The sequence below is a fragment of the Mesoplodon mirus genome (genome assembly GCF_964341445.2).
Source record: "Mesoplodon mirus genome assembly, chromosome: 2".
Taxonomy (NCBI): Eukaryota; Metazoa; Chordata; class Mammalia; order Artiodactyla; family Ziphiidae; genus Mesoplodon; species Mesoplodon mirus.
Genome location: NC_138977.1, coordinates 9,481,320 through 9,509,161, shown reverse-complemented (window position 1 = coordinate 9,509,161; position 27,842 = coordinate 9,481,320). Strand labels below are relative to the sequence as shown.

Genomic DNA, 27,842 nt, shown 5'->3' with positions numbered 1-27,842 from the left:
TTGACGGCTGCCCGGCGCCCCGCGGACCTCCCTACGCTCCGCGGACCCGCAGGCCTTCAAGGCTCTCAGGCCCTCCGCCTCATAACTCGCGGCCAAGTCGGCCGGGACACAGGCCACACCCCACGCCGCCGCCCGGTCCCCGGCCGCTCCTCTTGCCCCACGCGCCGGCAGTGGGCATTGCGCCTGCGCGCCCGCGAGCGCGGGGCGGGGCGAATCGGCCCGGCGGAAGGGGCGGGGCGAGGCTGTACTTCCGTGGTCGCGGGTGGGTGAGTAGGGACTGGGGGTTGCGCGCGGCGTCCGGAGTCTGGCGGGGCTCCCGCCTCGGGTCGCCGGGGATCCCACGTCGGCGTCCGGGCGCCCCCTGGAGGATTTGGGGAGGGGGAAGGAAGAAGAGACTATTATTGAGTTGGATGATGTCGGGGGTGCGGGAAGTGTGTGGACAAGCAGGCGTCGGCAAAATGGGTTCAGAGGTTGGTTTTCTCCTTAGAAAGGAAATTCTCTTTAAACAGCGTTTTAAAATTTTCATCATTTTGGACAGGCTTGTGAGTTTACCGTTGTGCCACAGTAAGGCAGTTTTGGTAAGGTGGCTGGTCCCTTGCCGCTGCCAAACCTGGCGAATGGTTAACCAGAGGATGGGTCGGAAAAAGGCACAATAATCCAGGTTAGCTACCAAAGAGGGAAATTAAAACTCATCTTTTATGGAATAAAATCCAGGATATAAAAATGGGGTTCAGACTGAAAGTCACAAACAGCATCTAGGTTCTGTCAAATTCTGTGCCGGGCGCGGACTAGGTCTCTTCCAGCAGACATACTGTATTCAGATAATTTGTTTTTATCATTAGAAAATGAAAGACAATCTAAGCCAAAATGGCCTGAAAAAATTTAATTATCTTGAGAGTTGTGCCTTAATACATATACTTTGGAAAACAAACACTACTATAGCTTTTCCAAGTTGGTAGAAAACCAAAAGTTTCCCGAAAGCCTGTTCAGATTCCTGATCATTTTGGGGTCTACAATGTCCAGAATGTTCTTTTATGTAATAAAAACTTCATATTGTTTTGTATGCAAGGTAATAAGAACCAGACAGTTCAGTTCTTTTAAGGGCTGTATTCTATTAGGAGAGACAAAAGAAACGTGAGAAGTTATATAATGGTAAGAAATGTAAGTTACAGTTTGAGATATTTGAAGATATCGAAAATCCTTTATTTGGCATGGAAAGTGCTGGTGAATGCTTGAAACGAGTACCCCTCAGCTGATTGTTGCCATGTGGGAATGTGGGTCCCTCATACACAGATATGATTTTTCTCCAACACAGGCCAAAAATCTATTTGTGCTTTTTCTTGATTTTTAGTGTTATTGGCAACCAATGCAGTTATGCATTCACACACCCTCTGTGGGCCAGGAGCAGGCAGTTTGTGACATCTGCAGATTATCACCTGAGTACTCAGAAATAATTGGAATCAAAAGAGCAAGAAATTCCTGGAAACTGATCGTCAGGAAGGGATTTAAGAAAACTGGGGTTTAGGGGGCTTCCCTGGTGGCGCAGTGGTTGAGAGTCCGCCTGATGATGCAGGGGACACGGGTTCGTGCCCCTGTCCGGGAAGATCCCACATGCCGCGGAGCGGCTGGGCACGTGAGCCATGGCCGCTGAGCCTGCGCGTCCGGAGCCTGTGCTCCGCAACGGGAGAGGCCACAGCAGTGAGAGGCCCGCGTACCGCAAAAAAAAAAAAAAAAAAAAGAAAAGAAAACAAAAAGAAAACTGGGGTTTAAGCTGGGTTGAAACGGAGAGGTGTCATGGAGGGGAAGGGTGTAACGAGTGAGTAAAATCTCAGTGGGGAAAGTGAACATCAGGTTTGGAAGATAATGAGTCACCTCTCCTTAGGAGAGGTCTGAGAAGGCAAGTGCAGTAAACGGAGGAAAACTGGTTTGGGAAACCCTTCAATACCAGACTGGACTTTATCCTCCGGCACTGGTTCTCACATTTGAGCTTACATCAGAATCACCTGGCAGGCTTGTGAGACGGTGGCAGGCTTGGCCTCCATCTTCAGAGCTCCTGCTTCCGAAGGTCTGGGGTGGAGCTTGAGAATTTCCCCTTTTTACCAGTTCTCAGTTGATGCAGATGCTACTGGTCTTGGGAGCACACTTTTTTTGTTTTTTGTTTTTTTTTTTGCGGTACGCGGGCCTCTCACTGCTGTTGTGGCCTCTCCCGTTGCGGAGCACAGGCTCCGGACGCGCAGGCTCAGTGGCCATGGCTCATGGGCCCAGCCGCTCCGCGGCATGTGACATCTTCCCGGACTGGGGCACGAACCCATGTCCCCTGCATCGGCAGGCAGACTCCCAACTACTGCGCCACCCGGGAAGCCCAGGGGAGCACACTTTAAGAACTACTGTCCTAGGGTGTGGGAAACTTGGAGGAATTTGAGGTGTATTAGTAAAGAGATCACATTCATGGGTCAGTATGAATCTTGCTGTGATGTCCAAGATGGAGGACTGGGGAAGAGAGAAAAGAAGGTTCCTTAGAGTTGATTAACACCTGTCGATGCCAGGCCCTCTCATGCACGCAATTTCATTTCATACTCGCTTTGACCCTGATGTGTAAGTCTTAATATTTTCATATGGAGAATAGTAGAGACTGCCCAGGTCCCATAGCTAGTCTCAGAGCCCCTTAAGACTAGTTCAGATTTGAACTAGGGTAGTAGCAGTGGAATGAATCAGAACATTGACTGGTGATGGAATTTAGAAAAATCAAGACTTCCTCAGAAGATTGAAACCTAAAAGTAGAAATTGGGAAATAGGAGTCTTAACAGAGAGTGATAAAAGGTAAAGGGGACAGAGAACTTTAGAATATTCCCTGCATGAATTCAGTATGTGTTCTGTATTACTCTGCTCTAACAGCGACCTATTTAAAAGTTGCTTGTTTAAAAAGTCATTCTGTTCTACCAAAATTTCCTGAGATTATTTCAAAAGAAGAAAGTAAAGCCTCCTGTGGGGGGTGATGGGAGATGGTAACCAGTTTAATGGCATCTGACAGCTTATCTTCACATCAAAAGTGATTAACATTGAGGAATAGAAACACATGGTGTAACACTGCTTCGCCTCTATGAACTGTGCTGTGCCGCAGACACTGACCTAATGTATTGATTTTGGAAATCCTGGATGCTTTTTCTTGCCAAGAGTAGTTATTGAAATTGAGAATATTCATTGGATCAATTTCAAGACAAATATTCCAAGTCAGACTGGCTGCTGCAGAGCAAATTTTTAATGAAGGAAAACATCCATATACTGAAATCGGACTTTAAGAAGGAAGTCCTAAAAATATATTTATACTGTGAAATCTAGAAAAATGTAAGTTTTCAAACACTGATCAACTGAGTAATCAGCATAATGGAGTTATTGACCCATACAAAACTATAGCATACATTCATTCATTTATTCTGTGAGCCATAAACTTATGCTGTGGATAAAACGATAACTCGGTCTAGGCAAGACTGACATCTTAAAGAACGGTCACAAAGCGATGTGATTAGCACTGCAGTAGAGGGATGTGACCAGTACATGATGACAGGAGATAGAAATGATGACTGAAGGGGTATAGAAAGGAGGCCAGGGAACTGTCTATAGAGGTGGAGACTCTTGAGTTGGTCTTGACAGCTGAGGAGGAATCTGTGAGATGATTAAGGCATTCCAATCAGAAAGACCATCATGGACAAGGACCAAGATGTATAAAAGAGTGTGGGTTTTTCTGGAACCTTTGTGCAGATCAGAATAGTTACAGCAAGATGGTAAAAGTGGAGGAGGGGGATGAGTTAAGTTGTAGAAGTGGATAAGAGCACTCATAAAGAGTATGAAAGATTTATGTAACGACTGTCTTGGCTGGATTGTAAACTTCATGATGTCGGGAGCCATGTTGGACCTGTACACGAGTGTATTCCAAGGCCTTAGCAGAGTGCCCAGCACATGGTAGATTCTCAATAAATAGTTGCTGAATGAATGAGCAGATAAATCACAGAAAAAAATTTTTTTAAGATAGAGGGAACTTTTAAAGTGTTTTAAGCAGTGGAGTAATATTGTCAGATTTACATTTTATGAGGATAAGTGGTAGTATGGAAGGAAGATGGTTAATAATGACCATAGAAATGGCTATAGTAGTTTCTGCCTATTGGTAGATTGCAATCTGCATTTTAAGAAACAATAGAAAAGAGTATTAGAGGATATCGCAGGTAATAGGGTTAAATAATGTTTAATGAAACTTTTAGTTATATATATGCCTGTGTGTTGACTGATGTAAGTGTATTTCTTCCTATGGACTTTGATCAGAGTTTGAAGGTCATTGTAGTAATGTGGACATGATGGTGGAGAGAATGGAATGGATATAAAAGATATTTTGGAGGAAAACAAATGTGGAAAACTAGCACCTTAAAATGCTGCTGCCCATATGAACCCTCTTGCAGGGAAGGGGATGCATTTACCCAACCTACTTCAGTATTTTTGCTTACTTGATGTTTTTCATTATATATTAATAAGTTGACATTCTGGTTTATTAGGAATGGCGGTGCTTTGAGGTATCTTACTGTGTGTTGTAAATGCTGCAAAATTTCTCTTATTTCGGTAGTGCTCAGTTTAAAATTGTAGGATGAAACCATACTCTTAAGAGTTGTGAAAATTCATTGAAACAGTTTGATTTGATTATTGGCCAAGTTATTAGATTTCTTTCCATAAGAAAGCAGGAAAAGCTGCTTAGTTACATGAGTGGGTGGGAAGTCCTTCTCCCCACCTGCATGACTTTGCCACTCTAGTAGACTTAGTCTGTTCTGCCTGTGACATGTAAATAAGGGCAGAAAGGTGTCCATACAAGGCAGAGTTATACTGGCTTTTTAAAAATTTATGAACTCCTTTAAAATCTGGTTGATGTGGTTAAAATGAGTTTAACTATGTTGTGCACTTCCTTGTCAGGTGTGAATTATTCTGTGGAGCAAGAAAACATTTAAAAGTTTTAGAAATTTGGTCTGTTCTGTCACCTAATACATTATTGGGATCTCCTACTGATAAGGTTTGCACAGAAAATGTAAACTAATTTTTCATCTTGGCCTAAGGGGGGAAAAGAGAGAGAGAAAGAAAAAGAAACAAAATGAAGATAAACAGCCTGCCATAATCATTCCATACTCAAATGTGGAGGGTTGTTTGGTGTTCCCTTAATGTGGCATGACACCACTCCTCTTTTTATACAGGAATCTAGAGTTGACACCAAGATCTGGAATTAATAAAAGGGCATGTTTTAAATCTAATCCATTCTTTGCTCCACTTTGGGAGGGGCAGAGTTACTAATATCTATTTCCCTCTTAGCCAAAGGAGCTCTCCTTTATTCTAAAACGATTTATTAAGACAAAATGCCACAGAGAGTCAAAAGACCTGGGTTTGAGTCCCAGCCCTGCCACTGGTTATGACTGTAGTCACCTAACTCACCCTTGGTTTCCCTTTATTAAATGAGAATAGTAATAACTATCCAACTGTCCTCATGGAATTGTCTGGGAGAATAAAGTGAAATAAAGTATTTGAAAATGGTTCATAAACTCTTGAGTGACAAGCAAGTGGGAAATGAAATAAGTTCAGATTAGCATTTTTTTGAACAATTGCAATGCGCCAGGCTCCATGGCAAGCTTTGCGGATCCTAACGTGGACAAGAGGGTCTTGAATCTGGCTTCTCTTCTCTGTCCCTTAATGCCTTGCCTTGGTCCAGGTCCCCATCATCTCTTTTGGGTCTTTGCTAGGCTGGGCTGTATGTTACCAGGATCTGTCACTCTTTTTTTTTTTTTTTTTTTTTTTGCCGTACGCGGGCCTCTCACTGCTGTGGCCTCTCCCGTTGCGGAGCACAGGCTCCGGACGTGCAGGCTCAGCGGCCATGGCTCACGGGCCCAGCCGCTCTGCGGCATGTGGGATCTTCCCGGACTGGGGCACGAACCCCTGTCCCCTGCATCGGCAGGCGGACTCCCAACCACTGTGCCACCAGGGAAGCCCTGGTCACTCTTGACTTCTTGCCGCTGCTCCTAGTGTTATCTCCTAAAAACCAAAGTTGATTAGGTCACTGCCCTCCCTGAAGATCTCTGTTCTTTCTCCTCCACCAAGACAAAATCTACTTCCTTGGCCTCAGTTTACATCCTGATCGGGCTTCATTTTTTGTCACTAGTTCCATATGTATATATGCCAGGTTTCTGCTTCACTGAATTACTCAGTCTTCTCTGATATGGCAGGGAAGAGACCAGGTCCCAGCTCGGCCTCTGTACAAGTATGTCCTCAGCCTAGAAGGCCTGCCTCATCCTTCTTCAGCTTTGCTTAACCTTTCGGACCCAGCCCTGACATAGTCTCCTCCATGACTTGAACCCTCTCCTCCCACAGGAGAGTTAGTTTCTGTAACCTTGTCTGTTCCCACAGCACATTGTTCTTTCTTTGGACACGGTGTTTATTATTCTGTGAGCTGTTGAAGTGCTGGGATTATGACATTTAGGGTAAGATAAGGAGGCTGTCCACCTAAGGAGGTGTAGTGGATTGAATGGTGGCCTCCAAAAAGATATGTCCACGTCCTAATCCCTGGAACTTGAGAATGTGACTTTATTTGGAAAAAGGGTCTTTGCAGATGTAATTAAGTTAAGGATCTTGAGGTGAGATCATCTTGGATTATCTGAATGGTCCCAGTTCAACAGCAGATGTCTGCACAGAGGAGAGACACAAAGAGTAGGCCATGTGAAGACAGAGGCAGAGATTGGAGTGTTGCAGCTGTGAGCTGAGGACCCCTGCAGGGAAGAGTCCCCTTCTAGAACCTTTGGAGGGAGTGACATCCTGCTAACACATTGATTTCTGACTTCTGGCCTCCAGAACCATGAGAGGATAAATTTCTGTTGTTTTAATCCACCAAGTTTGTGGTAGTTTGTTACAGCAGCCTTAGAATACTAATACAGAAGTTTAGGGCTTCCCTGGTGGCGCAGGGGCTTCCCTGGTGGCACAGTGGTTGAGAGTTTGCCTGCCGATGCAGGGGACAGGGGTTCGTGCCCCAGTCCAGGAGGATCCCACATGCCGCGGAGCAGCTGGGCCCATGAGCCATGGCCGCTGAGCCTGAGCGTCCAGAGCCTGTGCTCCGCAACGGGAGAGGCCACAACAGTGAGAGGCCCATGTACCGCAAAAAAAAAAAAAAAAAAAAAAAAGTTTATAGTACAGTGACTGGAACATAATAAAATATCACTGTCACCACCCTCAAAGACATTATTATCGCTATTACTTTTGTAACCAACCTAGCCTGGGACCTGGAAGGTAGTACCTGCTCAGAAAATAGCCTTGCCTGTGCACTTTCTAGTCTGGTGGCAGTGGTGGTGGTATGGATGAGAAAGAAGTGTGTTTAAAGGTGGTATCGAAAGACAGCTTCCAGAATAGAGCACCTCTTAATTTTGTTTTGTTTTGTTTTGTTTTAAATGCCTTTTTGTGTGTTTATGTGAAGGGCGGTAGTGGATGTTTTTAAGTTGTTTTTTAGAAACATTTTTACACATTTTAAAGTAAATTGTCCTTTTAGAAGACTAACAGTAAAATGATGAGCAGTTATATTTCTAACAATAAAAAAGTCTTAAAATGTTTCTTCTTTTTCCTAATAAAACATTATTTAGCTAAAATTAATTTTGTGCTGGCCTTGGAACACAAGTTAGAGAGGGACTTGGGAGCCACAAGGTCATTTATTTCATGTGCTACAAGGCACTTGAAAACCAAACATTTCAAATAATCATAAGTGCCGACTTGGTAGGCGTTATGTATTGTTTGTCTGTAAATTTTAGTTTGCCACTGGAAGCTAGGTCTATGACCTAATTTTTACTAAAGTTTTATAAATTGGTGTCGTAGTAATAAGAGCTAACGTTTATTGAGCTCTTACTATGTGCTAGGCACCGTTCCCAGATTTTTATATGAATTAACTCATTTTGTTCTAGCTTTCCTAGTCTCTTCTCTATTCTCTTAACTCAAGAGGAAGCTGAGGCACAGAGTGGTTAATTAAGTAACTTGCCCCAGGACATTATAGCGTAAGTGGCAGAGACGCAGAGTGGCCCTGGCTCATAACCTCCACACTCTCCTGACTCTCAGGGGACCCTCTCAGCCCTCATTGTCTAATACCGTCTGAAGCGGAGAATATCAGGAAATCTAAGTGAAGGGTCCTCATCCAATTCCATAGTGGCTCAAACTTTAGTGCGCTTACCCACGGAGGTTCTGATTCCTAGGGCTGGGGATACGCGTTTTTAATACGCACCAAGGTGGTTCTGACCGTACTTTGAGATGCCCTGGATGAGGTTCCAGACAGGCCTCACAGTTCATTTCACACGAAGGCTTGTGGTGGTGGCTTGTGTGCTTATGTTAGGCCATTCTTTGTGTATATCTGTGTGCCCGGTGAGTCTATTGAATACATACATGGATCTAAACTTTTGCCTGAATGCCTGCCTTACTAATCACCTTTCTTTTATGGAGATGAATAAAAGGCCAGCATCAGAGGGATTTTTTGTAACCTTTTGAATGAGCTTCGGAATAGGGTATATTTGATCTGAGGAAATCGTTATGATGGATGTAAGGTTTGTAGACGGAAGAAAATAATCATGACATAGAATTTCTACTCTATTGGGTTTTTTTATTTTTATTTTTTAGTATGTTTGTTTAAAAGAAAATTTTAATGTGCACTGGACTTCACAGCAGAGCAGTAGTTTCATGATTTGGGTTACTCTGAATATTAACTGTGGACAAGGAGGGAGTCTTTGCTCTTAAGTTTGGGAAGAAACTTTCATGCCTCTGTACAGCCAAAACCCCTGATTAGGTGTTTTTTAGAATCTAGGGAGAACACTAAGCTTGCAGTTTTACTACTTCAGTATCTTAGTTGCATGTTGAACTGGCAAAATATGTTTTTCTTTCTCTTAGGGAGTCACGAACTGCACTGAACCAAAAAACGTCCAGCATTTTCTTCAGTTACAAGCAAAATGAATATTCCCATGCTGCTCCAACATCCTCATCGGGACTTCCTTAAAGTCCTTTTAAGAACACTTTACCGACGTTACTACTTCATCTTACCCTCAAGTACTCACCTCAGATCAGGAATCCCATGTACTCAGCCATTCAGTTCTCTCGGACTCCATCATGCCAAGTGGATGCTGCCGTCAAATGGTTTAACAAGAAAATTATGTCTACAAACAACCTTAAAGGAACAAACACAAGGACTTTCTGATAAAGAACAAAGGCTTGTGGCTGAGCTTTATACTGGTTTAATCCAAGGGCAAAGGGCCTGCTTGGCAGAGGCCATAACTCTTATAGAATCAACTCACAGCAGGAAGAAAGAGTTAGCCCAGGTGCTTCTTCAGAAAGTGTTAGTCCACCACAGAGAACAAGAAAAATTAAATAAAGGAAAACCACTAGCATTTCGAGTGGGTCAGTCTTTGTTTTTTGGAGTTTTTTTGTTTTGTTTTTTGTCCGTCCAGTAAATATTTTTCTAAATTCTCTCTTCTTTTAAAATAAGTCTAAATAGCTTATGATCTAATGGGGATTTTTTTGTCCTTGCAGAATTTTGGAATGAATTTTGAATGCCTTTTCTTTGTAAATATTAGTCTTGTTACGTGGTGGGAATTGCAATGGCCATTTGAACGAAGGCTCTGTATTTTAAGAGAATAAGGTGAGATTCCTCTTTTGGCAGGGATCTTGCTGTGGCTCCCAGAACAGAAACGCGTGCAGGAAGAACTGTTCACCAGTTTACTCCTTTCTCTCAGTAGAACTTCTGCTTAATAGTCTAAAGTGACTTCCCTGCTGTCGTGGTTATAGCAACCATAATTATCCTTATCACATTTCAGAATTCTACTTCTTAGGTGTTTCGTTAGTCTTTTCTCTAAGCAAGTCTCACTTCTTTCAGATACTTTTTTAAAAAATTATTTATTTATTTATTTATTTATTTATTTATTTTTGTGTGCGTTGGGTCTTTGTTGCTGCGTGCGGGCTTTCTCTAGTTGCGGCGAGCGGGGGCTCCTCTTCGTTGCGGTGTACGGCCTTCTTATTGCAGTGGCTTCTCTTGTTGTGGAGCACGGGCTCTAGGCACGTGGGCTCAGTAGTTGTGGCATGCAGGCTCAGTAGTTGTAGCTCGCGGGCCCTAGAGCGCAGGCTCAGTAGTTGTGGTGCACAGGCTTAGTTGCTCCGTGGCACGTGGGATCTTCCTGGACCAGGGCACGAACCCATGTCCCCTGCATTGGCAGGTAGATTCTTAACCACTGCGCCACCAGGGTGGTCCCTCAGATACTTGTTTATTAGAGTTTCTGGAAATGGCTTGGCTCTAAGCACAGCCAGCTCAATACCAAAATGCATTTTAAAGGAGACACCATGTTCATTTGCTGTCTAAAAATATTAGGTGTTCACTTCTTGAACAGTTGACCTGTTTCTCTAATTGCAAATAAGCTTGTTATGTTTTCAAAGCTGTGCATTATAGAACAATCTAGACGTGTTTGACCAGAAGGAATTAAGCAAGTTTTGGGTGGAACGAGCGCCTTTCATGATGGTAAACTAGGTGATTCCAACCAACCCTCCCACTATAAACAACTTAAAATGGTGGACAACGTGCATAAATTGTGTGAGGAATAAGTAAATATACTTAAAAGTGGATTGGCATGACTTACGTCTCAGTTTATTTGTAGTATGGGGCCTAAAGCCTAGATTTTAGGGTAATGGGGCCTCATGCTTTAAAGATCATTTCAAACAGAGCTCACCAACTGCTGTTTGTATTAGTCCACATTTTCCCCACACATTATTCTTGTGCCCTCACTGCGGGGACTCTCTTTTTGAGAGTACTGCGCTGGGTGTTAATACTCTTTATGTATTGTGGACAAAATAGCAAACTCCCAAAGAGAAATTCCAGGTATAACAAAGTGTTTACTTATTAGGCTGAAGAGAACCTTTGAAGAGAAAATGTCCAGAAATACCTAGAGTTAACCAGCACCTCATACATAACTAGCAACTTGTACATTTGCAGCACTATTCTGCTTCTTCCATCTGGACCTTAGGAGACCAGGTAAACCTGAGTCTTTGTTGCAGTTGTTTTATCACCATGGTAAATAAAAGCAACAAATGTTTATTCAGCACCCATTAAGACAGAGACCTGCCCTGAAAATTGTGGTATGCAGCCAAGCATACCATATGCCATCCATCCTTTGAATGTAGTTACAATTAAGTGCTTATGTTTTATAGATTTTATTGAACATATATATCTCTTGATGCCATGTGCTGTTCTAAACATATTGCAAAATTAGCTCCTCTAATCCTCACAGTCACCTGAAGAAATAGGTGCTCTTATATCCATTTTATGGCAGAATATACTCAGGTACAGAATGATTACGTGACTTGCCCAAGATTACACAGCTCGTAAGAGGTAGAGCTAGAAATAGAACTGGCCGACTGGCTCCAGAGTTTGTGTTCTTGCCCGCCATGCTCTGCTAACTCTCCAAGCAGGGGAATTTTCTGCCTTTCTTAAGATAAAAAAAAAAGGTTTTTTTTTCAGGATTCAGTTTATATTATTTTCTTTGAGTTATGAGTGAGATGAAAAAATTGTATTTCATAAGTAGAAAGTTATTTTCTCAATCACTGGGAATTTCTGGAGTAATGAGTTGTTCTTCCAGTGGGAACATAGCATGGATAGAATCGGGGTGGGTGGAATAATTCCTGATCATCATGAGAGGTGGGCAGATGTTGGAGAAATTCAGCACGTGAACAACATAGGCAATGAAGTCTGCCCCAAAAGCTCTACGTTATACTAAAAAGGCAAATCACATTTTGTAATTTTTAAAAGTGAATCGGGTGAACATATGGAACTCTGACTTCTCTCCCTCCTGTATCCCTATTACTCAGGGACTAGATAAATAGGTAGATTTTCGTTTACCGCTTTAGGAAGTGTTAAACTACATTAACGATGGTTTTAATAAATTAGGAGAAGTAGAAGGTAGTCTAGTATTTTAATAGAACTCATCATGGTGCTGATTTCATTTATTTCATTAAGTTACAAATTCTGTCTCCACCATAGGATTGTCTGGGCCTCCTGGGGCTGGGAAGTCAACCTTTATAGAATATTTTGGAAAAATGCTTACTGAGAGAGGGCACAAATTATCTGTGCTGGCTGTGGACCCTTCTTCTTGTACTAGCGGTGGTGAGTATTGCTGCTGTTTTGTAAATTGCAGAGCAGGGGCTTGTGGAGTGGAGCCGGCTCTCTGTTGCAGTTTAGGGGGAATCTGCACAGACGGGTGTCTTCTAACCTCTCGCTGAGTTTGGTCTCAGTGAAGGAAGGGAGGTGGTGGGTGTGAGGTGGAGGCTGAGGGAGGTGTCTGGGGCATCGGGTTCTCCAGGGGAGGTTAGCTTACAGGTAACCTAGGAGTAGCCTGGGTCCGTAGAGAACTAGGAGAGCAAGTGCCAGAAGTTGCAGATGATCAAAAGCCAATTTCACCCCTTTGTCTATCACACCTGAGGCTCAGCCCCTTTTCCTTTTATTGTTTTTCCTGGCTCCATCAGCCCCTACGCAGTTCAGAAAATGGCTTCTTACTCATTAATTTCCTCATATTGTAACGTCTCTTCTCAAGCTTAAAAAAAATCTTCATGCTCTATTTAACTTGTCACCTGTTTATATTACATGTTCAGTTAAACAGAAAACTCTTAGAGGGACCATGTGATATCCTCTGTTCCTGGCAGCACTTAGCCGAGTACGTTGCACACAGTGCTCAGCAATTACTGATTTGAGGTCATGCGGTCACTCAAAGTTTAATTTGCAGCTCATCAGAGATAAAATGAATAAACTAAGTTCCCCAAAGGATCATTTAAGGGAAACATAAATCATACTATACAAATACTCAGGAAAGCTTTTTCTTCCCTTACCCCTCTATATGATTGAAGCATCTCACATGACAGTTATTCGTTTAACAAGTATTTCAGCACCTATCGTAGGTGAGGCCCTGTACAAAAAAGGTACTGTGTTGTTTAATGTTGAATAAGATGCAGTTCTCTTGGCCTTATGGAGCTTTATATCTCATGAGGGAAACAGAAGGTGCACTCAGGCCATTACAATGTGATGTGTGTTGTGAAGGGGGAAATACAGGGTCCTTTGTGGAAGGGTTTGGATTATATCCTGTGGGTTTAATGCTAAAAAATAAATACGATATCATATTTCAGGGGCTTTAGGTCAGTAGAGAGGTGGACAACAATTCCTGTTACCATCCATTGAGAAATTTAGCTGAGAACATTCAGTTTTTGATTCACTATAATGAAAGGGTTAACCGTAAAGTAAAATTTATACTCGCAAAGTTCAAGATTAAATCCATGTCAGTGTATTATCCTTTTTTACAGTCTAAGAATTTTGTGAAAGGTAAGCACTTGAACAAAGAATTTATTTATAGTGACCTTCATTTTTACACAGGTGCAGAGACTTTCCCCCCACCTTCATAATACTCTAGAATACTTGCAATAGCAAAAGAAAACAATAGTTTGAGATAAGAGTAGCGGAAATGGTGACATAAGATAACCTGACTGAAGTTACATAGCTATGTGGTTCCTAACCTTTCTCAAACCAAAAATGAAGGTCCTTTTCTCAGGTAAAAATACAAAGACTCTGAAAGAAAAAACTATGCAAGGATAAACAGGACACTCTTACCTTTTCATTGTAACAGTAGATACATTTGAATATAGCTTTCCATTGAAGTTTGACAAGCCTGTAGTCAATCCTTGTGGTGCTTTGGACTCACAGGCCCCCTGCAGTGGGAGCTTGGAGACCTCCCTAAGGCTCTGCAGTCACCAGTTTTAGATTCACTGGCAAAGACAATTATATGGGAGAGTAATTTCATAAATGTTTAGTTCGGTGTGTTACGATCTATAGGATAGTAATTTAAAGTGTAGCTTTGGCAGATTGTTGACTTACACAGAGATGATTCCACCCAGAAAATTACTTTAGAACAAAGTTTTATGTACAGTAAATAAGGTAGTTGAGGTCTGTGGTAGGTGTATGCTGGGGCATTAGAACCTATGAGAAGTCAAAACTGGAATCATCAGGGAAAAGATCATATCTTTAAGGGACTCCTCAGTGTTTAGCAGCAGCTTCAGAAAGGTTAGCTCTTGAGCAGAAATTAAAATTCAGGTTAGAACAGCACTACACCTTCAAATGTTACTACGTGGCTAAAGGAAAGAAGGTAAAGGTAATTTCACTAATTCCAGGGCTTTCAGTCTTCTAGAATTTGCAGGTACTGATGTTTGCCAAAATACTGCAGTACACACGGAAGCAGCAACGGTTCTGTTCCACAGGCATTACATTAATTGCCTACTGGGAACAAGCATCCAGTGTACAAAATACGTAAGACACGGTCCTATAGACAAGCAACTCAGTTAAAGCAGAGTTTCTCAGCCTTGGCACTAATGACATTCTTTGTTGTGGGCAGCTGTCCTGCACATGGAAGGATGCTTAGCAGTATCCTTGCTCTCTACCTACCTGATGCCAGGAACATCCTTCCCTCCAGTTGTGACAAGTACAAATCTCTCTACACTTTGCTAAGTATCCTCTGGGGGAAAAAATCACTCCCAGCTGAGAACCATAAACACAGCAACGTTAAGAGGACAGTAAAGAAACCACCCCAACTGGAATGGAAGATTGATTTGGGGATTAGTGAAGCTGAAGTGGGACAGGTAAGGTAGGCTGCATTCTGAGGGCCTCCAATGTGAGACCGAAGAATCTAGATTTGAACCTCTCGCCAGTGGGAGCCATTATAGGTTTTGAGGGGCTTAACATGTTAAATAGATTAACTTGGCATCATTACATACATGGTGTTGGAAAAAAGCTTAACAATATGAAATACAATTTGAGGTTTGGGGAGAAATGTCCTAAAGCACTTCCCCTAGGAATTGGCTGATTGATAATTGGCCCTTATAGGTGTTCCACGATTATAAAATGTAACTGTGTGTTTTAGGATCACTCTTAGGTGATAAAACCCGAATGACTGAGTTATCAAGAGACATGAACGCGTACATCAGGCCATCTCCTACTAGAGGGACTTTAGGAGGCGTGACAAGGACCACAAACGAAGCTATTCTGTTGTGCGAAGGAGGCGGATATGACATAATTCTTATTGAAACCGTGGGTGAGTGTGATTTTCTGTTCTATAACAATAAAATACTCTTAAAATGAATGCTGTATAAAGATGAAATACGGCTAGTTTCATTTTGTTCATTCAGCAGATACTTACTAAAGAGGTAATTAAATATAAGCTATCTCAGACTCTGTAGGAGATATGAGTATATAGGCTACAATCCTTACCCTTAAAGAAAAGAAAGGTGAGCCCTGCGTCTGGATAACTGTTATACAAGGTGGTACGTTTTCAGTGCTGGAGAACTGTCAGCCTTAGGATGACGTATGGAAACACTGCTTTAACATAACACCCATTTTATTTAAGCAGAGTCATATGTCTGCAGTATTCACTAAGAAGATTAGCGTAGTTGGGCACCTCATGTTTTATTTCACCTTTATATCCCTAGCACGTGGTTACACACAATGAAAACACTGAAAAGGAAACCCCAAGAACTTCACATTCCCGTGGAGAGACAATTTGTTATATTACTGTGTGATCAATGTTTGTGACACAACCTGACTCAGATTTGGGGGATCAGGGAAGACTTTAGGGAGGAGGTGACAGTTGAACTCAGTGTTTTTTTGTTTTTTTTGTTTTTTTTGGCTGCGTTGGGTCTTCGTTGCTACGCACGGGCTTTCTCTAGTTGCAGCGAGTGGGGGCTACTCTTCGTTGCAGTGAGCAGGCTTCTCATCGCGGTGGCTTCTCTTGTTGAGGAGCATGGTCTCTAGGTGCGCAGGCTTCAGTAGCTGTGGCACACGGGCTTAGTTGTTCCGCAGCATGTGGGATGTTCCCGGACCAGGGCTCGAACCCGTGTCCCCTGCATTGGCAGTCGGATTCTTAACCACTGCGCCACCAGGGAAGCCCCTGAGCTCAGTTTTGAAGGGAGGGTTGGAGTTAAGTAAAGTTTGGGCTAAGGGGCCTTGACCGAAACACACAGGAGTGAGCGAATGTGGCCCAGTCAGGGCGCTGCATTTTGCGCAGGATCCTTAGAGCATGGAGCACGAAGGCAGGGAGTGAAGACGTGGGCTAGAGTCCAGGAGTCCATCGCCTAAGGGCAGATGGAGGAAAAGTTGCCCGAGTAGTGGTAGGAGAATCAAGGGGGAAGAGGACCATAAAATCACACATACTAACTGAAAGTTGTGTTGGGCTGCGTGTTTCAGCGACTCAAACTATCTCTGACTCAAACAAGGAAGAGGGTGGGTTTTCTTTGTGTATTTGGTTTTTTTGTAAATAAAAGAAGCCTGGAGGCAGGCAGGCCCAGAGGGCGTGGTGGTGCTACAGCCCGGGGGTGGGGGGGGCCTCTCCCTGCTCTCCATTCTCAACACTTAGTTTCCAGCCTCAGGGTTGCCCTTGGATAAAGGACGGCTGATGAAGCTCTAACTCACCTCCCTGTTCCAGGTAGAAGGAAGGAAGTAAGAAGGGGGAATAAGGAAGGGTCGGAAGCCGTATACCTCCGGGCTGGCTTTGCCCTCTTGAAAGACCTCTCCTGGAAACGCCATCTAGTGACTTTTGCTTTCACACATTAACATCTCTGGCTGACTGGTGATGTGTGTGTGTGGGGGGTCTCTGGGGGGTCTGGTGATGTGGTCCTTCACCTGGAACCCTGATGCCCCTGGTGAACCTGGGGGAAGGAAATAGGGAAGAATGAACATTGCGTGGGCGAGCAGAAGTCTCTGCCCCACCAAGGAAGGGGAGAGCTGGAGAGGCGGTTTAGTGGAGTGGGGCGTGTGGAAGTCAGATTTAAGTGGATTGCGGTTAATGTGAAGTGGTCGCGTGAGCACAGTGGGCATGCATTGCCTTTTTCCCAGACGTTTCGCTACCAAGAGAAAGTGAGCAACGCGGTGATGATGGCAGGAGGTTGGGAGTTTTTGTCTTCTTATTTTCTGGTTGTGCTTGGTTTTCAGATGAGGAAGACTTGAGCCCAACTCATGGGATGTTTGAGGGACGGGAGCCTGTAGACAAGGGGAGGTTGGAGGTAAAGCCGAGCCGGAGCCCAGGGGAGGTGGGAAGGAAGGAGAGGCCAGTCTTCCGTCGATGCTTCTGACACTGGGCCCGGCGAGGAGTCAGCAGGGCGGGGTGTGTGTTGTTTCTGCTTCTCTGTGGGGTCGCGGGGGGGGGGCTGAGGACGTCCTTGCGTCTGTTTGGCTGTGAAGCAGGTGCCGCGGTCACCCGTCATCGTCATGTTGGAGAGATTATGGGACAGTGAGCGTCTGTAGTAGCCCCTGTGGGAAACAGGAAGGAAGCTGCCCGAGGGCGTTCCGGGGCATCGCTTTTCCTGTACCAAGAGGAAGATGTAGCCGATGTTGGAGCCCATGACCCTCCGGTGGCGCCTGTCCACACAGCTGAGGGATTTCTCCAGGACACTTAACGGAGGAGAGACACGGGCAGTAGGACTGATCCACAGGTGGCTTTGCAGGGTGATAGAAGGAGGAGAAGGCAAGGAAGCTGCCAGACATGGTCTGAGGTTAGAATCAGGCGCTCAAGCTACTCGCCCACGAAAGGGAAGCCGAGAAAGAGCAGCGAGAGCGAGGGGAGAGCGCAGGTCTTCACGTTCTCCATCCGCTCAGAGACTGAGCTGGTGGGAACGAGGGCCGGGGAGAGGTGGGGAGGACCACAGCTTTGCTCATCAGGCGAGGCAGTGGCGTTTAATACACCGTTCAGAGGTGGCGGTTAAAGTGGGATCAGGTCGAGTGTGTGATGGCGAGTCTGCGCAGACGGACTGGAGTGGGGGTGGCGGTCAGGGGAGTCGAGGAGGTCAACTTCCTGTGAGTGTTTCAGTGTTGACGCGTGATTTGAACTTCCAGGTGTGGGGCAGTCGGAGTTTGCTGTCGCTGACATGGTTGACATGTTTGTTCTTCTACTGCCACCAGCAGGAGGAGATGAATTGCAGGTAATTATGTTGACGTTTTTACCCCCCAAAACACAAAGCGTACATCTCTGAAAGTACAAATTCCCAATGTTGTGGGTTTTCTGTAAATTAAGTTGACATTAGTGTAGGGAAAGAAGCACCGTTCACGTTGGCTAAAATACCCGAGTCAAAGGCAAACTCTCTATTTTTTTTTCCCCCAACTTAGAGTAGTAGAACTTATGACCTTCAGCTAATGACACAACTTAGTCTTTCCACCTGCAACATGGGGGGATAGCTCCAGCCAAGAGACCACTGTTACATGGATGTTTGTGCGACAGCTGGTTGAAAGGTCCTCATGAGATATTCCTTTGCTTTTCACTGGGATCCCACTGTCGTAGTTTATGTGCTGTAGAAAGGGTTCTTCCTTTCCTCCTGCAGTGCAGTCTGGCATTAACTCCCTGGACTTAGCCTGCACAGGCTAAGGGCACCATCCTCCCAAGACTGCTTTCACTCCAGACACAAGCAGCAGGCCCGGGGGTTCCCAAGCCACCCATGCCTCTCACTGGCTGCAGATGTGCGGGTTCCCACTTACCCCTCAGGTTCGACAATTCACCAGGATGACTCACAGAACTCAGGAAAGCACTGCGGTACCAGTTAGAGTTTTATTATGAAGGATGAAAATCAGGACCAGCCAAATGAAGAGACACAGAGAGAGAGGTCTGGAAGGGTCCCAAACTCGAAACTTCTGTGTCCTCAGGACACATTTCCCTCTTGGCACATGCATGTGTATCACCAGCCAAGGAGTTCTCCTGAGCTTCAGTGTCTGCAGTTTTTGTTGGGGTTTTAGTATGTAGGCATGATTGACCGAATCACTGTCCACATGATTGAACTCAGTCTCCAGCCCCCGCCCTCCCCAGAGGGGGTCAGGCTGCTAGTGCATGGCTCAAAAAGCCCAACCCTCTAATCACATGGTTTGTTCTTCTGCTGTGGTCAGCCCCCATTCTGAGTGATCTTGCATAAACCCAGGTATGGTCCCAGGCACCCATGGCGAACAAAAAGGTCACTCCTATCACTCAGGAAACTCCAAGGATTTAGCAGTTTCCTCCCAGGAAGCTTGGATAAAGACTGGACAAATGCTTTATTTTTATTTTTCTTTTTTTATTCATTTTTGGCTGCATTGGGTCTTCGTTGCTGCACACAGGCTTTCTCTAGTTGCGACGAGCGGGGGCCACTCTTCATTGCAGTGCGTGGGCTTCTCATTGCAGTGGCTTCTCTTGTTGCTGAGCACAGGCTCTAGGCTTCAGTAGTTGTGGCACACAGGCTCTGGAGCGCAGGCTTCAGTAGTTGTGGCGCATGGGCTTAGTTGCTCCACTGCATGTGGGGACTTCCCGGACCAGGGCTTGAACCCGTATGCCCTGCATTGGCAGGCAGATTCTTAACCACTGCGCCACCAGGGAAGTCCCCAAATTCTATATTATACAACACCTCTCCTTCAGTTGAAAAATTCTGAAAAACTAGTGACATCAGACTCTGGATGCTGCAGTTTAGAAACATTAACTATTAGAATTTAACCATTGAAAGTTACGTTTTAAAATATTTGAAAAGAAATTTTAATCTTAGATAGCAAAATCTTCATTTTCCAAATAAGGTTTGGCCTTAGGATTTTTCTAGTGTTTTCATGCAACATAATTTAAATCAAGAGATTGAGGCGTTTTTCGCCATCAGGTTATTTTTTTCCTCAAATGCAAATGAAAAAAAAATGCTACATACATTTAAGGAAAACTTCAAAGACTCTGTTTCTGGAAATGAACATGTTAGTGACGAGGGTGTTTTCTTTTTTAAGCACCTGAATGATGGATGCTTTGCATCCTGCAGGGTTAGCTCCGGAGAAGTGGAATCTATCACCAGGCAGTGAGAACTGTCTCCTGCCACTCAATCATATTGTGTCTGGATGATAGATTTACTCTAATTCTGAATGTATTTCAGCGTGTTAGTCTCCAAATTTGAAAGAGATATTACAGATGACTTCCATAATCCCAAGAGTCAGTGCTTTTGAGTAATTTCTGTCAATAATTGTGATTCCTAGGACCCAGGGCTTGGGAGGGTGCAGAGAAAAAGTTAAGAGTGTTATGACTCTCAAAACCTTAGCAGTAACTGGTGTCCCATTTTTGATGGCATGAAATGTTTCAGATGAATCACTTTCTTTTCTTTTTCTCACCAGGGTATTAAAAGAGGTATAATTGAGATGGCAGATCTGGTGGCTATAACCAAATCTGATGGAGACTTGGTCGTGCCAGCTCGAAGGATACAAGCAGAGTATGTGAGCGCGCTGAAATTACTCCGCAGGCGTTCAGGAGTCTGGAGACCAAAGGTCAGCTTGCATTCTGTTCTGCAGTTTTCACCCTGAGTGGCCTGTGTCTGTTAGGAGAGAGGATGTGAGTCCCAAGCTAGACATATAATAAATCTTTGCCTGTAGGTGAGAGTATAATTTAAAAAATTGTGGCAAAGCCACAGAGTGTGTAGTTACGATTTTAAGTATAATCCTTCAACCACTAGGTGCCAAAAACTAGATGTGAGGTGATACATTTGATTGCTTAATGCTTGGCTCGAGCCATTTGGATGTGATGACAAATCCATTCTGCAAGGAACCATCCTGAAGATTATGGAGCAATTAATGGCTTGATTATCTAGGTTAGAGTTTGAGTAAGAGAGAACAGGCTTTTGATGTGGTAACTTTCCTTCCTGTTATGCTTGTCGGGTGATGTTTTCGATAAGGAAAAAAAAAAACCCGTAGTAAGTGATGCAGTAATACCGATGCGGATGCTTTATCTGTAACAGGGCCCTGTGTTATTAAAGAGTAACCTATAGGGCTTCCCTGGTGGCGCAGTGGTAGAGAGTCCGCCTGCCGATGCAGGGGACATGGGTTCGTACCCCGGTCCGGGAAGATCCCACATGCTGCGGAGTGGCTGGGCCCGTGAGCTGGGCCCATGGCCGCTGAGCCTGTGCGTCCGGAGCCTGTGCTCCGCAACGGGAGAGGCCACGACAGTGAGAGGCCCGCGTACCGCAAAAAAACCCAAAAAAACAACAAAAGAAGAGTAACCTATAATCACTATAACGAGAACAACGCGTCTTGCTGTCGGCTCCTGGCACGTTGTCTGTGCTGCGTCTGGAGCTGTCTTGTCCATGCAGATACCCATGTTCGTAGCACCTGCTGAACCAGGCAATTTGACGGAGGGAACGGGGCTATTCTCTCAGCTCGGTTTCATTTTCTTGCTCTCAGGCCTCAGGGAAGCCTACGTAGCATTGCCCTTCTCATCCTAGTGACCATTTCCCAGTTCATCCCTGTGGTCTCTGAAGACCATTCGAGCAATCCCCAGTCAAAATAAACCTCTGAGCTAAAAAATACGACCTTGGATCAGTGTCTTATTTCTGCTTGGCACTTAGTAACCTTAGTAAGTTACCTTAGTATATTCCTCAGTGTGTCTACTTTGACAGGATGATAAAATGTCTCATTTTTGTCGCCTACCTATTGCCATAGACTGTAAGACTTAACTGGCCAATGCCAGAGTCCCCGTGACAATGTTTTCTATCGTTTTAAGTGAAATAGTTCTGGTTCTTCCCTTTTCAACAGGTAATTCGTATTTCTGCCAGAAGTGGAGAGGGGATCACTGAAATGTGGGATACAATGAAAGAATTCCAGGATGTGATGCTTGCCAGTGGGGAGCTGACTGCCAAGAGACAGAAGCAGCAGAAAGTTTGGATGTGGAACCTCATTCAGGAAAATGTGGTAGAACATTTCAGGACCCACCCCAGAGTCCGGGAACAGATTCCTCTTCTGGAAAAAAGGGTTCTCAGTGGGGCCCTGTCCCCAGGGCTAGCAGCAGACCTGTTGTTGAAAGCTTTTAAAAGCAGAGATTAATGAAGTACACCCTATCCAATAACTTTATATATCTTTTCATACATATAAAGTTACTGGATAGGATGCACTTCATTTTAATAAAGTATTTTAATATTAAAAGTCACTTGCTTGCTTATATTTTCAGTAATTCTCTTGTGGTGCCCTCGGCCTCCTTATCTGTGAACTGCGCTTGGAAAGTGGAAGAGCGTTAGATACGGATGGCAAAGGTCAGGCAGTCAGCAGCATTTGTAAGGTAACTGCTGTACGTTACTCAGCTCCGTTTCCTTCTGTTCTTATACGGTGGCCTGTAGGATGGTGTCTTCTCATCAGTCATGAGCAGAGAAAGCTGAGGAGGACAGAAAAAGGTCATGTACCTTAAAACGCTTTCTGTGATTCTCTATTCTCTGAGTTTCCAGAGAAAATGTAAGCAAGAGTGACCACAGTTTTGAAGTCTTACTTGAGGCTAGAATAATACACAGTGGGTTTCTAAGAGCTGAAAATCGTGATCGACATTTAGTATGCCAGACTACCTAGGAATTTCTGAAATGGCCATGTACATGAGTAACAAAACAGTTGGAATGTGTAGAGATGTGAACACAGTTTTACAGTCTGTCGTCTAGACTTGCGGACTCCCCGTGGTAGGTAGGAGAGCCCAAAGGGAGCTGGGGAAATCAGCCACAAATAATGTGGGCTGTAATCAAAGGTTTTTGCTTCTCTTCCTTCTTGGGCATTTGACTTCATATTAGCATCTTAAAAATCTCCTTTATTGTTGTTGGTGAGGAACAAGTTTTGTCCTCTGGAGGAAGCGTGGCACAGTGATTAAGGGCTTGGGTTCTGGCGTTGGGACTGTTGGGTTTAAACTTTAAACCCAGACCAAGTACTTATTGGCTGTGTGAGTTTGGACAAATAACCTACCTTTCTCAGTTTGAGTTTCCTCCCTGGTAAAATGGAATTGACATATTAACTTTATAGGGTTGATGAGGATGAATGATATAACTCAGGAAACTCGTTTTGCTGTCATGATGGTACATGGGAAATACTGAGAGTCCTCTTGCCATTATTATTATTATGTTAAAGTTATGAGTCTGTGAAGCTGTACAAACCTTATAAAAGGTTCAGTTTTCTCCCATGATCTTATTACTACCATCATGCTCTTGTGATATTTTATGATAGTCTTTAAAGCACCCATTCTAGTTAATTCTTTGAATATATTTTACACTATTTGAAGGTAGTTATAACTGTGTACATTTGAATAAAATTATTTCTAACCATAAAATTTCTCCATTGCACAAAATGTCATTCTAGAACTTTCAAACATATTCTATTCTGAGAATATTTGACACAGTATGTCAGCTTTCATTGCAACTAACCCTCCTATCTAGAATCGAATTTCTTGATTATTATTTTAGGTTATTTTTACCCTTTTTTTTTTAAAAGGCTTGTGTTATTGGCATACCTACCTCATATTTGAGGATTAGGAGAAACTTGGAAAGGTCATCCAGTCAATTCATCTAATTTCAAAAAGGACCACTATTAAGCCACCCTATCAGATGAAAAACTGTTTTTAGAATCAGAGAAGGAATTCCATAATTTCCCTTAGTAAGCTGTTACAGGGAATGACAAACCTGTCATTTGTGGTACAATGGAAGCCACAGTGGGGCACACGCGCACTGTATTACAAACAAGGCAGAGAAAGGGTGGCATTTGTTAGCCCTAAATTTTTCTATGCAGTTCATCTCAGTTTGAACTGCTTTTAAGTGTTATAAATATAGTCATAAAAAGCATTAGAAAACCTCCCTTGTGTTTCTTATGTTGTTGTACCATTGGCTATGATATAGAGACCGATTTCCAACGCATTATTTACCTTTATTTCTGTTATTTGCTACACTGGAAGCTGTATAATATAGTAAAATATTTGTGGCCTTAAAAAAAACGTAATGCTCCCTTTTATTAAGCTCAAAAATGCCATCGCTCCTGGGCTTCCCTGGTGGCGCAGTGGTTGAGAGTCCGCCTGCCGATGCAGGGGACACGGGTTCGTGCCCCGGTCCGGGAAGATCCCACATGCCGCGGAGCGGCTGGGCCCGTGAGCCATGGCCGCTAAGCCTGCGCGTCTGGAGCCTGTGCTCCGCAACGGGAGAGGCCACAACAGGGAGAGGCCCGCGTACCGCAAAAAAAAAAAAAAAAAAAAAATTCCATCGCTCCTTTCCACCTGTAATTCTACCGTGCTGGACCCCTGACCTGGTCAAAAGCACAGGTTTAGATACCCACAGAGTCAAATCTCAGCTTTGGCACTAACCAGCCATATGATTCGGGGGCAGGTTATTTCTCCTCTGTATGCACCAGTTTCCTCATCTCTAAAATTAGAGTAACTAGCTGCTTTACAGAGTTGTTGAAATAATTAAATGAGATACTGTATTTAAATTGCTTGGCACTCAGTAATTGGTAGGTGTTGTTAGAAATGTTACAGTAGGCACTCTTTGTTTTACAAAACAGATTCTCGTCATTTAATTTTAGTTTGGCCAGACTACTTAATCTCCCTGTGCCTCAGTTTCCTTATTATTAAAGGGGTTGACAGTGGTGTTCTCCCAGAGTTCTTGAAATGACTAGTTTAGTTAATACACATAGAGTACCTGAACGTAGTAAGTGCTAAATAAATATTTAACGATGGAGAGTTGCTACCTCTTAGAGTTGTTGTAAGGATTACATGAGTTCATCTTCCTTTATCTTAAAAGGATAATTCTTTTCTGAAAATAAACCTGACTTCACTTTTGTCAAAAGCATAATTACCATTAATTTCCGTAGGTGGGTAAAAATGTGCTGTGTTCCAAACTGAGCTCCAAAATTGACAGACATTTTGCTAAAACAATACCAAATTTCAATAAAATGACTGCACTTTCTTGTATAGGTACAGCCGCAGTTAACAGTAGCTATCCCAGTGCAACCTAGCAGGGAATTGTCTCTTCATAATCACCAGGATGGCTGTTTACCTCTTTCCCTAAGCTCTTGTGGCTATTACCCAGTATACACTGAAGACAAAAGCTCATGAACAACATACGTGGGATCCTCAGTGTTTATGTAATTCAGTCTTTAATGCAGGAAAAAAACAAAACAGGAAGAATCAGTGACAACAGTTCTACCATTGCACTCACCCAGTAGATTGCCATCCTAGAAGTCACGATGCTCCTGCCAAGACCTGGTAAACCGCAAGGGCTTCGAGAAGAGAAGCAACTCCTGTGGTCTGTACATCCATGCAGATGGTGGAGCTCAGCTTCTCCTGGAGCAATCCACGTGGGGCTCCACAAGCACAAATGCTTCCTAAGGCAAACTTTATGACACTCCTCATAAAGTCCAGTTCTCCTCACCTAAGGGGTACATCTTGGGGTGCCACCGTGACTCGTCGTGTGTTAGAAAACTGGCTAAATGTCAGCCTCGTTATTCAGGGAAGACTTGGAAAATGCTGAGCAAGTCGAAATTTTCCTTGAAGAAGAACCTTCAGAATGAGACTCTAGACTATTTGGTTTTCTGTCCTTCATTGTAGTATTTTGGTGACTTGGTTACTAAATGTATGAACTTTTAAAACCCATGCAACATGAACTTGTAATTCCTGCCCCATGAGGTTTATGTAAGTACACTTTATGGTCATTAGTGGTATGTTTGATAACAGGATATTAGAATGGCACAAAAGCTGTTACACCATATTAGATGCATTTTTTTGATCCCAGAAAAAATTCAACTTGGTCATGTAAAATGTAGATGATGCTATTGTGCGTCAAAGTACGTTAATATTTACCTGAAAATTGATGCATAGAGGTACCCTGGGGGCAGGTAATTTTGCTGAGCCCCTCAGCTTCTTGACAGAACGAGGTGAGGGCACATCTAAGTCGGTAACTATTCTACTCTCAGCAAGTCTAAATGCTTAATCAGTTGATGTTGCTTTTAACCAACACAGAGGCAATCATGCAACCTCGTCCTCCAAGCTCTGTACCATCCACCTGGCTAATTTGAGGTGTGGTTAGAATTCTACAAAGGGATATCTTAGGATGATATCTTAAGGCCATTTATTGGGCCCATATTTTGGTGCCAAATCTTGTTACATATAGAACCTAACTATTCAAGGATCAACACTCTCTTCTTACGAATAAAGTCACTTTTACACCCAAATTGTGCTGACTCAGGATTCCGTCACATCAGGCACGACCACAGACCCCTCAAGTATTTTTGGAAGTTCTAAGGATTCCTCGCTGATTCACCGACAAGCTTAACTCTTGGGTGCAGCTTGCTCCCCGCAGGCTTCTGTTGGGCTCCATTGTTTTAGCTGCCGCTGTTCCTGTAGGAGAACGCTGCCCTGCTTAGATGGTCCCAAACTGTGAAACTCCTAAGTTGCCGAAATAGTGCTGTGTTCACAGAGCACAGGATCCCTGCCTCTCCTCTCACAGGGGCTGGTCCATAGGGCTGGGGTCAGGACCAACTACCACAGCATCTCTCACTGAGCTCAGCTCTCCTGTCTCTTCCCCCAGCATACAAGCCCACAATCTCTGCAGAAAACTTCCCTCACACAAGCCCCCTTTTCAAAATGTCTATCAACCCCTGCAAAGATGCCTGGGTAGTTGGCAGTCTCTCCTTGTCTGGCTGTATCATCTTCAGCTGAGTCGTGATCTCCCAGCTTCACATATATATGATTGCTAATATTCTATCAACAACCCCTTAAAGGTATTATGACTCCCATTTTACAGGAATTGAGCAATAGGAATATTAAGAAATTTGTCTGAATTCACTGAGCCTAAATGTGATACATTATATACATTAGATTTTAAAAAATACTATTTTCCAGTTGCTCAGAGTACTTTATGAACCTTATTTCATACTTTGCATAAGATAGTCCAGGTATTTATTTATGGATGCCTCTGTGGTATAGAATGGGTAAGGGATTTGTACATAATTCAGATGGTAAGATCCTGCTCAGTATGTTATCTTTAAGGCCTTTCTTCTCTGTAACCTCATATATCTTAGATTTTGCTCTTTTGGGGAATGGTGCCTCAAGGTATTTCTTTTCCAGTAGACTTTTCTGCTTATGGTTGAAGATAATATTTTAGACATTACAAAACAAAACTTAATGTCAGCTCTGTATTAGCCAGGACTCTTGTCCAGAAATGACAGAAACCTACTAGCTTGGGCAAAAAGAGGAATTTATTGGCTCATTTAATCATTCAGGGAGAAGCATAGGGGTGCAGCAAGCTTCAGGGCCGCAAATGAAGCTAGGATTCTCCATCTTTCCTCTCTGTGGTTTTTTTTTCTTTTTTTTTTTTTTTAGATGTTGGGGGTAGGAGTTTATTAATTTATTAATTTATTTTTGCCGTGTTGGGTCTTCATTTCTGTGCGAGGGCTTTCTTTAGCTGTGGCAAGCGGGGGCCACTCTTCATCGCGGTGCGCGGGCCTCTCACTGTCGCGGCCTCTCTTGTTGCAGAGCACAGGCTCCAGACGCGCATGCTCAGTAGTTGTGGCTCACGGGCCTAGTTGCTCCACGGCATGTGGGATCCTCCCAGACCAGGGCTCAAACCCATGTCCCCTGCATTAGCAGGCAGATTCTCAACCACTGCGCCACCAGGGAAGCCCCCCTCTCTGTGTTTTGACGTCATTCTCCACGTAGATGGAGAACTAGCAACCAGCAGCACTCAGGTCCAGGGGAAGGACTTCCCCTGTCTCCAGAGATCCAGTTCTGAGAGTCTTGGGGAAACAGACTGGCCTGCCTGACAAGTCATAGGTCTGTCTCCGTGGCCAGTGGTGTGGGGTGTTATGGTGTCATGACTGACTGGAAACATCTGGAGTTAGGGGAAGACCCATTCTCCAAGATAAGTGAGTTGTTAGTCGCAGAATAAAGTAGAATGCCAGGCAGACAAAACAAATGTCTACTAAACATGCTTTAATCTGTTTTGGAATAAAGTGAGATATAAATAAA

At 43.7% G+C, this 27,842-nt stretch overlaps 1 protein-coding gene across 4 annotated transcripts; it reads left to right on the top strand.

The window, feature by feature from the left end:
- Positions 1 to 272: 272 nt before the first annotated feature.
- MMAA (metabolism of cobalamin associated A) lies at positions 273 to 27,842 on the top strand. 4 transcript variants are annotated; one of them, XM_082633927.1, is made up of 7 exons: positions 273 to 470; positions 8,935 to 9,438; positions 12,065 to 12,187; positions 14,982 to 15,152; positions 17,945 to 18,030; positions 20,210 to 20,359; positions 21,620 to 27,842. In XM_082633927.1, the coding sequence occupies exons 2-7, from the start codon at positions 8,994 to 8,996 to the stop codon at positions 21,905 to 21,907; spliced, it is 1,263 nt and encodes a 420-aa protein (XP_082490053.1). In that variant the 5' UTR covers positions 273 to 470; positions 8,935 to 8,993; the 3' UTR covers positions 21,908 to 27,842. The 4 variants fall into 4 exon arrangements, with proteins under 4 accessions (XP_082490053.1, XP_082490055.1, XP_082490054.1 ...); XM_082633928.1 differs by lacking the exon at positions 273 to 470 and adding an exon at positions 9,571 to 9,679 and having other exon boundaries at positions 9,361 to 9,438; XM_082633929.1 differs by lacking the exon at positions 8,935 to 9,438.